At 44.0% G+C, this 16380-nt stretch overlaps 1 protein-coding gene across 1 annotated transcript in view; it reads right to left on the bottom strand.

The window, feature by feature from the left end:
* Positions 1-544: 544 nt before the first annotated feature.
* Positions 545-16380, bottom strand: part of LOC124042182 (collagen alpha-1(XI) chain-like) — a 202892-nt gene continuing 187056 nt past the window's right edge. The window contains exons 51-64 of the mRNA XM_046360585.1: positions 15756-15809; positions 14620-14673; positions 11961-12068; positions 11222-11275; positions 10552-10605; positions 8947-9054; positions 8616-8669; positions 7942-7977; positions 7716-7769; positions 7037-7307; positions 5239-5351; positions 5016-5084; positions 4152-4385; positions 545-799 (exon numbers count right to left, since the gene is read on the bottom strand). Of these exons, the coding sequence (XP_046216541.1) occupies positions 653-799; positions 4152-4385; positions 5016-5084; positions 5239-5351; positions 7037-7307; positions 7716-7769; positions 7942-7977; positions 8616-8669; positions 8947-9054; positions 10552-10605; positions 11222-11275; positions 11961-12068; positions 14620-14673; positions 15756-15809 (1410 nt within the window). The 3' untranslated portion in view covers positions 545-652. The remainder of the gene's footprint in view (positions 800-4151; positions 4386-5015; positions 5085-5238; positions 5352-7036; positions 7308-7715; positions 7770-7941; positions 7978-8615; positions 8670-8946; positions 9055-10551; positions 10606-11221; positions 11276-11960; positions 12069-14619; positions 14674-15755; positions 15810-16380) is intronic.

The following is a 16380-nucleotide window of genomic DNA, read 5'->3' as shown; positions in this document are numbered from 1 at the left end:
GCTGGACTGGGGGAGCTGGAGCCAGACAGGGAGGCTGGGCTGGGGGAGGGACGAGGGGACTGCAGGACAGGGAGGCTGGGGGAGGGACGAGGAGACTGGCGTTACCAGACAGGGAGACTGGGGAAGGGAGGAGGGGACTGCAGCTATCAGACAGGGAGGCTTGGGAAGGGATGATGAGGTCATGGTGTAAGGGACGAGAAGGGGGAAAGACGAGGAGAGGAAAGGGGGGCGTTGGGGTGAGTGGATCCTCCCTCTGTTTGCTGAAAGTGCACCACTGTCCGTCGACGGCATCAAACGTCCTTTATTCCTCATCTCCTGTTACAAGGTAAAGTCACTATATGATTGGCCCTACAAGGGCGAGGAGTGTTCCCCTGGGACAATGCTTCTACGACAGGGCAGAGGAGGGCGGCACGCTGTTCTCGAGTGGGGGGCAGCGTGCTGCTGGTCTGAAACTGGTGGTCTGATCACCTTATCAAGGATAAAAAACACAGGTTTGGTTTAGAGCCTGAGGCCAGGTCGAGTGGAGTATAGGGAGGGTGAGTGATTGTTGTCAGGTATTCAGTCGGCAGTACAAGGCATGCATGGAACAGAACACCCTCTAACCCTGTCCTTCAGCTGGTCGGGGAGTCGGGGGGGGGGTGGTGGTCAGGTCCTAGCCCATGAAGCAGACAGGGCCCACCTCGAAACCGAACCGCTGGCTGGGTTCACCAAAGTCATTGAACATGACGTCGATGATGGGCACCTGGTCGATGCGAGGAGTGTTGATCTCCATCACCGTCTTGGAGTATCCTGACTTCAGCTGGAGAGGATAGAAGTGAAGACGGAGGAGGGGGAGAGTGGAAGGAAAGGCGGAGGAGGGGGAGAGTGGAAGGGAAGACGGAGGAGGGGGAGAGTGGAAGGGAAGGGAGGAGGGGAGAGTGGAAGGAAAGGCGGAGGAGGGGGAGAGTGGAAGGGAAGACGGAGGAGGGGGAGAGTGGAAGGGAAGAGAGTGGAAGGGAAGACGGAGGAGGGGGAGAGTGGAAGGGAAGACGGAGGAGGGGGAGAGTGGAAGGGAAAGGTGAGGGAAGGAAAGGCGGAGGAGGGGGAGAGTGGAAGGGAAGAGGATGGAGGAGGGTGGAAGGGAAGGCGGAGGAGGGGGAAGTGGAAGGGAAGGCGGAGGAGGGGGAGAGTGGAAGGGAAGGCGGAGGAGGGGGAGAGGGAAGGGAAGACGGAGGAGGGGGAGAGTGGAAGGGAAAGGTGAAGGGTGGAAGGAAGACGGAGGAGGGGGAGAGGGAAGGGAAAGGCGGAGGAGGGGGAGAGTGGAAGGGAAGAAGGGAAGGCGGAGGAGGGGGAGAGGGAAGGAAAGGTGAGGAGGGTGGAAGGGAAGGCGGAGGAGGGGGAGGGTGGAAGGGAAAGGTGAGGAGGGTGGAAGGGAAGGGGGGAGAGGGAGGGAAAGGGAGAGGGGGAGAGTGGAAGGGAAGACGGAGGAGGGGGAGGGGAAGGGAGGTGAGGAGGGTGGAAGGGAAGACGGAGGAGGGGGGGAGAGTGGAAGGGAAAGGCGGAGGAGGGGGGGAGAGTGGAAGGGAAATGTGAGAAAGGGAAGGCGGAGGAGGGGGAGAGTGGAAGGAAAGGTGAGGAGGGTGGAAGGGAAGGGCGGAGGAGGGGGAGGGTGGAAGGGAAGGTGAGGAGGAGGAAGAGGGGGAAAGGTGAGGAGGGTGGAAGGGAAGGTGGAGGAGGGTGGAGAGTGGAAGGAAAAGGTGAGGAGGGTGGGTGGAAGGAAAGACGGAGGAGGGGGAGAGTGGAAGTGAAGACGGAGGAGGGGGGAGGAGGGTGGAAGGGAAGGTGGAGGAGGGGGAGGGTGGAAGGAGGCGGAGGAGGGTGGAAGGGAAAGGTGAGGAGGGTGGAAGGAAAGGTGGAGGAGGGGGAGGGTGGAAGGAAAGGCGGAGGAGGGGAAGGGTGGAAGGGAAGGCGGAGGAGGGGGAGGGTGGAAGGGAAGGCGGAGGAGGGGAAGGGTGGAAGGAAGGCGGAAGGGGGAAGTGGAAGGGAAGGCGGAGGAGGGGAGGGTGGAAGGGGGGAAAGGCGGAGGAGGGTGGAAGGGAGGAGGGGGTGGAAGGAAAGGCGGAGGAGGAAAGGGGAAGGGTGGAAGGAAAGGCGGAGGAGGGGGAGGGTGGAAGGGAAGGGGGAGGGTGGAAGGAAAGGCGGAGGAGGGGGGTGGAAGGAAAGGGTGGAAAGGAAAGGCGGAGGAGGGGGGAGGGTGGAAGGAAAGGCGGAGGAGGGTGGAAGGAAAGGAGGAGGGTGGAAGGAAAGGCGGAGGGAGGGTGGAAGGAAAGGCGGAGGAGGGTGGAAGGAAAGGCGGTGGAGGGTGGAAGGAAAGGCGGAGGAGGGGGAGGGGGAAGGGAAGGGAGGAGGGGGAAGGGGAAGGGAAGGCAGAGGAGGGGGAGGGGGAAGGGAAGGGGAGGAAAGAGGGGGTGGGACAAGGGAGAGCGAGTTACTGTGGTGATCAAGATCTGATAAAGAACTACCAGTTACCAGGATCAATATAACCTGTATAGAAAATAACCTAAACACTGCATATAATATAACCTACAAACTGTATAGAATATAATTTACATACTGTATATAATATAACCTGTATATAATATAACCTGTATATAATATAACCTGTATATAATATAACCTGTATATAATATAACCTGTATATAATATAGCCTGTATATAATACAACCTAAATACTCTATGTAATATAATCTGTATATAATATAACCTAAATACTCTATGTAATATAACCTTTATATCATATAACCTGTATATAATATAACCTAAATACTGTATATAATATAACCTGTATATAATACAACCTAAATACTCTATGTAATATATCCTTTATATAATATAACCTGTATATAATACAACCTAATTACTCTATATAATATAACCTGTATATAATATAACCTGTATATAATATAACCTGTATATAATATAACCTAAATACAACCTAATTACTATATAATATAACCTGTATATAATATAACCTAATATATAATATAACCTGTATATAATATAACCTGTATATAATATAACCTAAATACTCTATATAATATAACCTGTATATAATATAACCTGTATATAATATAACCTGTATATAATATAACCTGTATATAATATAACCTGTATATAATATAACCTGTATATAATATAACCTGTATATAATATAACATGTATATAATAAACCCTAAATACTCTATACAATATAACCTGTATATAATATAACCTGTATATAATATAACCTGTATATAATATAACGTGTATATAATAAACCCTAAATACTCTATGTAATATAACCTGTATATAATATAACCTGTATATAATATAGCCTGTATATAATAAAACCTAAATACTCTATACAATATAACCTGTATATAATATAACCTGTATATAATATAACCTAAATACTCTATGTAATATAACCTGTATATAATACAACCTAATTACTCTATGTAATATAACCTGTATATAATATAACCTGTATATAATATAGCCTGTATATAATAAAACCTAAATACTCTATACAATATAACCTGTATATAATATAACCTGTATATAATATAACCTAAATACTCTATGTAATATAACCTGTATATAATACAACCTAATTACTCTATGTAATATAACCTGTATATAATATAACCTGTATATAATATAGCCTGTATATAATAAAACCTAAATACTCTATACAATATAACCTGTATATAATATAACCTGTATATAATATAGCCTGTATATAATAAAACCTAAATACTCTATATAATATAACCTGTATATAATATAACCTGTATATAATAAAACCAAAATACTCTATACAATATAACCTGTATATAATATAGCCTGTATATAATAAAACCTAAATACTCTATACAATATAACCTGTATATAATATAGCCTGTATATAATAAAACCTAAATACTCTATACAATATAACCTGTATATAATATAGCCTGTATATAATAAAACCTAAATACTCTATACAATATGACCTGTATATAATATAGCCTGTATATAATAAAACCTAAATACTGTATATAATATAACCTGTATATAATATAGCCTGTATATAATAAAACCTAAATACTCTATACAATATAACCTGTATATAATCTATACTGTGTCCTTACTGAGCATCCATCTGAAAGTGCCTTGATGAAGGGGTTATTATCGTAGGACATCTCCTCATCGTTGTAACCCAGGAAGCGTAGAGCCTTGTCGTAGCCGTCTGCCTTGGCATCGTACCAGGCTACAGACTGGTGGCAGATGTAGGTGAAATTCTGACGGGCCGTTGAGCTGAGCAGCTTCAGGAAGGTCATCTGGACTGTCTGGATGGTGTTCTCCTCCATGTCCACATAGTTCAACTGGGGGGGGGGGGGTAGAGGAGAGGGGGCAGAGGAGGAGGGGAGGGAGAGGAGAGGGGGCAGAGGGGGAGGTAGAGGAGAGGGGGCAGAGGGGGGGAGGGGAGGGGAGGGGGAGGTAGAGGAGAGGGGGCAGAGGAGGAGGGGAGGTAGAGGAGAGGGGGCAGAGGGGGAGGGGAGGGGGCAGAGGGGGAGGGAGAGGGGAGGTGTAGAGGAGATAGGGCAGAGGGGGAGGGTAGGGGTAGAGGAGAGAGGGCAGAGGGGGAGGGGGGGGGGAGGGGGGGGGGGGGAGAGGTAGAGGAGAGAGGGAGGGAGAGGGGAGGTAGAGGAGAGAGGGCAGAGGGGGACGGGTAGAGGAGAGAGGGCAGAGGGGGAGGGGGGGGGGGGAGGGGGAGGGGAGAGGTAGAGGAGAGAGGGCAGAGGGGGAGGGGGAGGGGAAGGGGAGGGGAGGGGAGGGGGAGGTAGAGGAGAGGGGGGGGGAGGAGGGGAGGGGGAGGGGGGGAGGGGGAGGGGAGGTAGAGGAGAGGGGGCAGAGGGGAGGGGAGGTAGACAGGGTGACAGTTGTCATTGAAAGTGACTGTGAATATCAGAAATCTATAACTGCTTTGAGAGGTGGATATTTTCTCCACTTACTATTTTTCCCCGTTTGAATTCACTGAACCATGATCCTGGAGACTCCTTGGGCCAGTTCGAGATTCTGACCTGTTACACAGACATAAAACAACAGGCTGACTGTTAATGTCTCTGAATAATATATATATATATATATATACAGAAAAGGTCTAACAGCGAGTGTGAAAATGCAGGTTGTTTTTGTATCCATGGACACTATAGACATTGTTTCCCAGTGACGTACGCCAGCAGACTTCTTGTCGGGGTAGATACAGGTCTCTCCTCCAGCGGTGAAGTTACAGTAGACCTTGAAGGAGTCTCCGGTACAGCCCTGGTTAGGATCGATCCAGTATTCACCTGAACACCACAACACACATCATAAACATGATGTACTGGGGCCCTACAGTCATAAACATGATGTACTGGGGCCCTATGGCAAGGGTATAAACATGATGTACTGGGGCCCTATGGGGGTATAAACATGATGTACTGGGGCCCTATGGCAATATAAACATGATCAGGGGGCCCTAAACATGATGTACTGGGGCCCTATGGCAATGTCACTATAACATGATGTACTGGGGCCCTATGGCATAAACATGATGTACTAGTCATTAAACATGATGTACTGGGGCCCTATGGCAATGTCATTAACATGATGTATAAAACATGATGTACTGGGGCCCTAAGGCATGATGTACTGGGGCACTAAAACATGATGTACTGGGGCCCTATGGCAATGGTATAAACATGATGTACTGGGGCCCTATGGCAAGGGTATAAACATGATGTACTGGGGCCCTATGGCAAGGGTATAAACATGATGTACTGGGGCCCTATGGCAATGTCATTAACATGATGTACTGGTTCTATTCTCTAAAAGCCTTGGTACCAGTCTGGTTATGTTGTCTTGCCAACTCCTTATCACGTATTGTCACACCAAACATTGTTGGTATGATCATACACACAGATCTGGGACCAGACTAGATCTCTAACCTAATCGCACACACAGATCTGGGACCAGACTAGATCTCTAACCTGATCATACACACAGATCTGGGACCAGACTAGATCTCTAACCTAATCGCACACACAGATCTGGGACCAGACTAGATCTCTAACCTGATCGCACACACAGATCTGGGACCAGACTAGATCTCTAACCTGATCATACACACAGATCTGGGACCAGACTAGATCTCTAACCTAATCGCACACACAGATCTGGGACCAGACTAGATCTCTAACCTGATCATACACACAGATCTGGGACCAGACTAGATCTCTAACCTGATCATACACACAGATCTGGGACCAGACTAGATCTCTAACCTGATCATACACACAGATCTGGGACCAGACTAGATCTCTAACCTAATCGCACACACAGATCTGGGACCAGACTAGATCTCTAACCTGATCATACACACAGATCTGGGACCAGACTAGATCTCTAACCTGATCATACACACAAATCTGGGACCAGACTAGATCTCTAACCTGATTGCACACACAGATCTGGGACCAGACTAGATCTCTAACCTGATTGCACACACAGATCTGGGTCCAGACTAGATCTCTAACCTGATCGCACACACAGATCTGGGACCAGACTAGATCTCTAACCTGATCATACACACACAGATCTGGGACCAGACTAGGTGCAGTTTGTTGTACTGTCGACCTATGGCAAAGGTCAAATATCGTATACCAGGACTATTCAACTACTTTTTGAATAGCCAATTAGAGATGCTAGCCATTTTTTTACCATTATTTAACTAGGCAAGTCAGTTAAGAACAAATTCTTATTTTCAATGACAGCCTAGGAACAGTGGGTTAACTGCCTTGTTCAGGGGCAGAACGACAGATTTGTACCTTGTCAGCTCAGGGGTTTGAAACCTTCCGGTTACTAGTCCAACGCTCTAACCACTAGGCTACCCTGCCACCCCAATGATGAACTACCAGGTAGAACGTAAACCAGCAGTAAGTACATGAGCCCTCCAGACAGCTGACTGGTCCTGTTATTTATCTCTCTAACCCACCGTCAGGGAAGTCAGGCTGGCTGAGGTGCAGGTCGTTACAGGTCCTGGCAGGGTTGTCCTGTGTTCCCATGGGGAACTTCATCCTCTCGATGTCCTGCTTCAAGTTATTCAGGGACCCGAACACGTCCTCCATGTTCGCTGTGGACTCCATGCCGTAGTCCGCCATGCCTCCCGCCTCGTCGCCCTGCACGCCGTCGTCCTCCGCCTGCCGTCTGTTCTTCCTGCTCGCCTGCTGGATGGGCAGTGGCTGGATGATGTCACCAGGAGGACCCTGGTTGGAAGAGCACAGAGGTTAGGGGTCAGTGAAATTGGCCAATACAGAGACAGGGACGAAAAGGTCCATTTAAAGTGGATCATCGTGAAAGCATCTGAGCTCTTGTTGAGAGAGGAAATGAGCTCTTGTTGAGAGAGGAAATGAGCCCTTGTTGAGAGAGGAAATGAGCTCTTGTTGAGAGAGGAAATGAGCTCTTGTTGAGAGAGGAAATGAGCTCTTGTTGAGAGAGGAAATGAGCTCTTGTTGAGAGAGGAAATGAGCTCTTGTTGAGAGAGGAAATGAGCTCTTGTTGAGAGAGGAAATTAGCTCTTGTTGAGAGAGGAAATGAGCCCTTGTTGAGAGAGGAAATGAGCTCTTGTTGAGAGAGGAAATGAGCCCTTGTTGAGAGAGGAAATGTCGACTTACAGGAGCTCCAGGTGGTCCGATCACACCAGTGTCTCCTTTCTGGCCAGATCCACCCTACAAAAACAGACACAGGACACAAGGAAGTTATCACACCAGTCATATAGGTCGGAGAAATCTTCTAAAAGGGATGTTTCTGTATAAGCACTTTGTGACATCAGCTGATGTAAGAAGGGCTTTATAAAATACATTTGATAGGATGTGATTGATTCTAATGAACAGAACTTACTGATGATCCCTTGGACCCCTTAGAGCCTACAGGTCCCTAGGTTAAGAAAAGAGAGACACACAGTGAACAATAACACTAGGACCGTGATGAAATGGTAGACATAAAGATGTTTAGACATAAAGATGTTTAGACATAAAGATGTTTAGACAAAGATGTTTAGACATAAAGATGGTTAGACATAAAGATGTTTAGACATAAAGATGTTTAGACAAAGATGTTTAGACATAAAGATGGTTAGACATAAAGATGTTTAGACATAAAGATGTTTAGACATAAAGATGTTTAGACATAAAGATGTTTAGACATAAAGATGTTTAGACAAAGATGTTTAGACAAAGATGTTTAGACATAAAGATGTTTAGACATAAAGATGTTTTGACATAAAGATGTTTAGACATAAAGATGTTTAGACATAAAGATGGTTAGACATAAAGATGTTTAGACAAAGATGTTTTGACATAAAGATGTTTAGACAAAGATGTTTTGACATAAAGATGTTTAGACATAAAGATGTTTGTTTAGACATAAAGATGTTTAGACATAAAGATGGTTAGACATAAAGATGTTTTGACATAAAGATGTTTAGACATAAAGATGTTTTGACATAAAGATGGTTAGACATAAAGATGGTTAGACATAAAGATGTTTTGACATAAAGATGTTTTGGAACTTACAGGAATTCCAGGAGGACCAGGAGGACCCAGAGGACCAGCAGAACCTCCAACACCCTACAGAGACACAGTACAGCAGTAGTAACCAATGAGATGACGCTTTACAGTACTATTAACCAATGAGATGGCACTTTACATGAAGGCATTCTTCAACACTTTATAATAGTATGAACCAATGAGCTAACACTTTAAAGTAGTATTAACCAATGAAATGACACTTTATAATCGCATGAACCAATGAGCTAACACTTTACATAAAGGTGTAGATAATAAAAGGTAATTCCTCGACTATTAATCATCTGTTTATAGATCAATAAACTTGTCAGTCACTTACAGTGTCTCCCTTGCCTCCACCAGTTCCCTGGGGTCCAGGCAGGCCTCTGTCTCCCTTCTCTCCAAACTCACCAGGTGGTCCAATCAGACCAATCAGACCGGGGTGACCCTAGAGGACAAAGAGTGAGAGAGAGAGAGAGAGAGAGAGAGAGAGAGAGAGAGAGAGAGAGAGAGAGAGAGAGAGAGAGAGAGAGAGAGAGAGAGAGAGAGAGAGAGAGAGAGAGGGAGAGATAGAGAGAGAGAAAGAGAGAGGTGGAGGGGAAGAGAGAGAGAGGAAGAGAGAGGAGGAGGGGAAGAGAGAGAGAAGGAGAGAGAGAGGGAAGAAAGAGGAGGGGAAGAAAGAGAGGAGGAGAAGAGAGAGAGAGAGAGAGAGAGAGAGAGAGAGAGAGAGAGAGAGAGAGAGAGAGAGAGAGAGAGAGAGAGAGAGAGAGAGAGAGAGAGAGGAGGGGAAGAGAGAGAGGCAGAGAGAGGAGGAGGGGAAGAGAGAGAGGAGAGAGAAAGGGAAGAAAGAGGAGGGGAAGAAAGAGAGGAGGGGAAGAGATAGAGAGAAGGAGAGAGAGAGAGAGAGAGAGAGAGAGAGAGAGAGAGAGAGGAGGGAAAATAGAGAGAGAAGGAGAAGGAGAGGGAGAGAGGGTGAGGGAGAAAGAGGAGGGGAAGAAAGAGAGGAGGGGAAGAGATAGAGAGAAGGAGAGAGAGAGAGAGAGGAGGGAAAGAGAGAGAGAAGGAAAAGGAGAGGGAGAGAGGGTGAGGGAGAAAGAGAGGTGAACAGTGTTAGATGGGATATTCACACAGTACATTGCAGATAATCCAACAGGAGAGCGAGAGTTATAGCTCCAGATGAACTGTCACAGAAATAGTGTATACAGACATCCACAGACAGGAGACATGATGTTGGAGTGGTGCCACGATCAATCATACACAAATCACAATTGTTAACATCTTTGTTTATAACAAACATCTGTTGTTCAATTATGCCAAGTAACAATAGGTATATTAAAATAATGAGCTGAAACCACCTGCAACATTATTAATGTTTTTTATTTTATTTTTTATTTTACCTTTATTTAACTAGGCAAGTCAGTTAAGAACAAATTCTTATTTTCAATAACGGCCTAGGAACAGTGGGTTAACTGCCTGTTCAGGGGCAGAAGAACAGATTTGTACCTTGTCAGCTCGGGGGTTTGAACTTGCAACCTTCCGGTTACTAGTCCAACGCTCTAACCACTAGGCTACCCTGCCGCCTCTTGTGTCCGCAGGTGCCAGAACACTGTCTTAGTTATGACGGTAAAGGATTCTTCTGTTTATAGCGGAGTCGTATTTAACAACGGTGGTGTGTCGATGACATCCGCTGCTATAGCTAGAGTTACAGCCTACTGCAAAGCCCACTAGACTACTCTTAGTGCCGAGTGCCAGCTCCTAACCAATGATCAGTACACACATTAGACTACATTACGTACACGCGTTCAACGACCACGTTAAAACACACAGAGAGTTGACTCTGTAAACCGGAAACGTTGCTGACGTTGAAAGAGAGAGGGAGAGATAGACAGCGATGGAGAAAAAAGAGAGAGATAACCTACTCTTCTCTACAGTAACCAAGTCTTACCTTTTCTCCCTTACCGCCAGGAGTGCCTTTCAAGCCAGCGAGACCAGGGGGACCCTGGAAGGAGACAGAAAAACACTCTCAGGAATCAGTCTGTCACTATGGATGGACCAGTATATCTAAGCAGTGGATGTACCAGTATACTAAGCAGTGGATGGACCAGTATATCTAAGCAGTGGATGTACCAGTATACTAAGCAGTGGATGTACCAGTATACTAAGCAGTGGATGGACCACTATACTAAGCAGTGGATGGACCACTATATCTAAGCAGTGGATGTACCAGTATACTAAGCAGTGGATGTACCAGTATATCTAAGCAGTGGATGTACCAGTATACTAAGCAGTGGATGTACCAGTATACTAAGCAGTGGATGTACCAGTATATCTAAGCAGTGGATGTACCAGTATACTAAGCAGTGGATGTACCAGTATATCTAAGCAGTGGATGGACCAGTATACTAAGCAGTGGATGTACCAGTATACTAAGCAGTGGATGTACCAGTATACTAAGCAGTGGATGGACCAGTATACTAAGCAGTGGATGTACCAGTATACTAAGCAGTGGATGGACCAGTATATCTAAGGATTAGTTACCCCAATATGAGGTGCTGTGAGCTGGGGAAAAGGGGCTACGTAAATACAAAACCTTGTAATTATCATGTTGTTATTACCATCGGTCCAGGAGGTCCGTCCATTCCAGAAGCACCTGGAAGTCCTTGTTCACCCTGAGAGTAAGTATCACATCATCCATTACATTATCCTTCACATTATCCATCACATTACCATTCCCATTACCACACAATTATAATCTTGATAATGTGACGATAATTATATAGCAGACACTGTCATCTGATTAGTTAGGACTTGAATGGAGCGAGTTAACTCATTTTATTGATTGATTTATTCGTTATTTTACCAGGTAAGATGACTGAGAACACATTCTCTTTTTACAGCAACGACCTGGGGAATAGTTACAGGGGAGAGGAGGGGGAGGAATGAGCCTTTTGGAAGCTGGGGATGACTAGCTGACCGTGATGGTTTGAGGGCCAGATTGGGAATTTAGCCAGGACACCGGGGTTAACACCTCTACTCTTACTATAAGTGCCATGAGATCTTTAGTGACCACAGAGAGTCAGGACACCCGTTTTAATGTCTCATCTGAAAGAGGGCACTTTACACAGGTCAATGTCCCATTCACTGCCATGGGGGCATTGGGATCTTCTTAGACCCGAGTAAAGAGTTTCTCCTACTGGCCCTCCAACACCACTTCCAGCAGCATCTGGTCTCCCATACAGGGACCGACCTGGACCGACCCTACTTAGCTTCAGAGGCTTCAGGGGCAACTCATGACAGTGATACTGTAGTGTATAGATCCAAATATAACAGGTGATGTATAGCTAGGTAACTCACGACAGGGCCGGGGATTCCACGCAGGCCGTCAGGCCCAGGCTTCCCAGAGGGCCCCTGGGGTCCAACAGGTCCAGTTTTACCATCAGGCCCCTCGGCTCCAGCCTCACCCTGCAAAACACAATTATAACGCTCAATACACCTGTATCAATACCTTCAGCCACATCCTGGAGTTACATAGTAGTAATTCCCAGCTACATTCAAATACATTCAGCATGACCTTCCAGAGATACCTTATATGGCCTGCGGTAGTGAGGGTTCCTGAGGAGAAGTTTGAGAACCAGTTGCCTGGGTAACCAGAGCAATAAGCTTCTTTTCCATACATATTATAGACAAGGAAGACAGAGAGATCTAGAAATTAGACTTGTGAAAACTGTTTAATAAAGTTCAATACAGTTGTATCGTACTACTACAACTGGCTCGAAAAAAAACGTTGAATGGCCGATATCAATACTACGCAGGCCAGTGTCTCTTGGCCAAGAGTTGAGGAGAGACTGACTACATCACTTCTTCTTTTTTAGAAGAAACGTTAACGTGTTGAAAATCCCAAATGGTTTGCATAGTCAACTGACACACAGCTCTGACCAACACACTTATCCCACCAGACGTGCCACCGGGCAAATCCAGGACTAATTCAGGAAAGTGTACAGTGTTACATAGAGCCCTTATTGCATGTAACTCCCTTCCATCTCATATTGCTCAAATGAACAGCCAACCAGATTAAAACAAAACAGATAAAGCAACACATAATAATAATAATAATATATATATGCCATTTAGCAGACGCTTTTATCCAAAGCGACTTACAGTCATGTGTGCATACATTCTACGTATGGGTGGTCCCGGGAATCGAACCCACTACCCTGGCGTTACAAGCGTCATGCTCTACCAACATCATGGCTCTATTCTATTTGTGTGTATGTATTGATATGTGCCATTTATACATTGATATAGTTCTGTCCTTGGGCTGATCTTGTCTATTAATGTTCTGTATTATGTCATGTTTTATGTTCTGTGTGGACTCCAGGAAGAGTAGTTCCTGCTTTCACAACAGCTAATAGGGATCCTAATAAAATAATGATATATATATATATATATGTATATATATATATACATATAAATATATATATATACATACATACAGTACAAGGCACACCTGTTAATTGAAAAGCATTCCAGGTGACTACCTCATGAAGCTGGTTGAGAGAATCCCAAGAGTGTGCAAAGCTGTCATCAAGGCAAAGGGTGGCTACTTTAAACAATCTCAAATGTAAAATATATTTTGATTAGTTTAACACTTTTTGTTGGTTACTATATGATTCAATATGTGTTGGAAATTTCTCCCAAGGATGAACCAGACTTGTGGAGGTCTACCATTTTTTTTCAGAGGTCTTGGCTGATTTCTTTAGATTTTCCCATGATGTCAAGCAAAGAGACACTGAGTTTGAATGTAGGCCTTGAAATACATCCACAGGTATACCTCCAATTGACTCAAATTATGTCAATTAGCCTATCAGAAGCTTCTAAAACCATGACATAATTTTCTGGAATTTTCAAAGCTGTTTAAAGGCACAGTCAACTTAGTGTATGTAAACTTCTAACACACTGGATTTGTGATACAGTGAATTATAGGTGAAATAATCTGTTTGTAAACAATTGTTGGAGAAATTACTTGTGTCATGCACAGTAGATGTCCTAACCGACTTGCCAAAACTATAGTTTGTTATCAACAAGAAATGTGTGGAGTGGTTGAAAAACTAGTTTTAATGACTCCAACCTAAGTGTATGTAAACTTCCGACGTCAACTGTATATACTGAAGTTCTCGGGAGGATTCTATAAGAATGAAGTTCTCGGGAGAATTCTATAAGAATGAAGTTCTTGGGAGGATTCTATAAGAATGAAGTTCTCGGGAGGATTCTATAAGAATGAAGTTCTCGGGAGGATTCTATAAGAATGAAGTTCTCGGGAGGATTCTATAAGAATGAAGTTCTCGGGAGGATTCTATAAGAATGAAGTTCTCGGGAGGATTCTATAAGAATGAAGTTCTCGGGAGGATTCTATAAGAATGAAGTTCTCGGGAGGATTCTATAAGAATGAAGTTCTCGGGAGGATTCTATAAGAATGAAGTTCTCGGGAGGATTCTATAAGAATGAAGTTCTCGGGAGGATTCTATAAGAATGAAGTTCTCGGGGATTCTATAAGAATGAAGTTCTCGGGAGGATTCTATAAGAATGAAGTTCTCGGGAGGATTCTATAAGAATGAAGTTCTCGGGAGGATTCTATAAGAATGAAGTTCTCGGGAGGATTCTATAAGAATGAAGTTCTCGGGAGGATTCTATAAGAATTAAGTTTTATTCAAACCTAAACAGATAAAGCTCCTTTCAAAGGTGTTTGGGAATTACAACAATCACACCACCTGTCATCTATCAGCCATGAGAACAGACTGACTGGAGATTGGAGATCCATGGATTTACCATCAGATCACATAACGGGGTTGGAGGATTAAATAATTCTGACAACCAATTATAAACCAGCTTTGACAGACCAGGAAGTTCTGAGGGGCTTTTGTCCTGTCTCCATCACATCAACTCTAATCCAACACTTCTGTTTGAATGGACGTGTCTGTGTGTGTTTATGTGTGTGCGCGTCTGTGCCTCTTACCTTAGAACCCTTCTCTCCTTGTCTTCCCTCAGTACCGGCTGGTCCAATGGGTCCCTGGGGGGAAAGAGGCACCACTCATCAGCTTGGTATACAGTGTCCAATCACAGATGGTTAAAACAGTCTAAAGACAATACAACATCAATCAATCCATCCATTTATTTATAAAGCCCTTTTTTACATCAGCCGATGTCACACAGTGCTGTACAGAAACCCAGCCTAAAACCCCATCTATTTAGTATACACTTGGGGAAAAAAACGTGCTTATTCAAGTATATATATATATATATATATATATATATATATATATATATATATATATATATATATATATATATATATATATATATATATATATATATATATATATATACTTGAATAAGTTGGACTAGAGCTCTATGGTTTCCTGGTCAAAAAAGTAGTGCACTAAAAAGGAATGGGTTTCCATTTGGGACAAACCCCTTGTTCTTGTCACCATACAGTGCCAACCCTTCATTATTTTACAGTATTGGTGTAGCATTTTATTGCTCTCCATTAAAAGTGATGGCTTTAATTGGACCAGGTTGTAAAAGTGGTAGGAAAACATACTGGAGGGCTGTTTCCCAAATAGCACCCTATCCCTTAAAGAGTGCACCACTTTTCCACCAGAGGGACGAGTTTTGCAATTTAGGACGCGGATAATCTCATGTGGACATCGAGGCCGGTTCTGTGACACGATCAGCAGGAAGTGCCAGAGGTAGAAATGACATCTTGATATCCTGGACTTGAGTGTTTATCTCACTGCTCTCGCATCACTGTCAGACAAACTAAAACAGGTTGATATTCTATTATAAAACTCATCTAGTACAAAACTGTCTCTGAATATTATAAAACTCATCTAGTACAAAACTGTCTCTGAATATTATAAAACTCATCTAGTACAAAACCGTCTCTAAATATTGGCTTGTGTGGAGAGTTGCTGCTCAACCAAGGCAAATCAGATATATATTGTAGTGAGTGCATTGTAGCTCGTATTTAAATTCAGCAATATCTACAATTTTGGATAATGACGAGTAACATTGCCTGAAACCTGGAACATGTGTTAGCTCTGTTAGCGAATACCTTTGCGGGATAACAAAGTTTTCTTGGCAGACACTTACCCTCTTGCCGGGTGGTCCTGGAGGTCCAGCTTCTCCAGAAGGACCAGATGGACCCTGAAACACAAAAGACCAGTTACAACAGGTACCAGATTCACAATACAACAACAACAACAACAACAACAGCAACAGCAACATCATCATCATCATCATCCTCAACAACATCATCATCATCAACAACATCATCATCATCATCAACAACATCATCATCATCCTCAACATCATCATCATCATCATCAACATCATCATCATCATCCTCAACAACATCATCATCATCCTCAACAACATCATCATCATCCTCAACAACATCATCATCATCCTCAACATCATCATCATCATCAACAACATCATCATCATCAACATCATCATCCTCAACAACAACAACAACATCATCATCATCCTCAACAACATCATCATCATCATCAACATCATCATCATCATCCTCAACAACATCATCATCATCCTCAACAACATCATCATCATCCTCAACATCATCATCATCATCATCAACAACATCATCATCCTCAACAACAACAACATCATCCTCAACATCATCATCATCATCATCCTCAACAACATCATCATCATCCTCAACATCATCATCATCATCATCCTCAACAACATCATC

The sequence above is a fragment of the Oncorhynchus gorbuscha genome, linkage group LG08 (assembly GCF_021184085.1).
Source record: "Oncorhynchus gorbuscha isolate QuinsamMale2020 ecotype Even-year linkage group LG08, OgorEven_v1.0, whole genome shotgun sequence".
NCBI classification, from domain to species: domain Eukaryota; kingdom Metazoa; phylum Chordata; class Actinopteri; order Salmoniformes; family Salmonidae; genus Oncorhynchus; species Oncorhynchus gorbuscha.
This window is presented reverse-complemented; position numbering and strand designations above follow the sequence as displayed.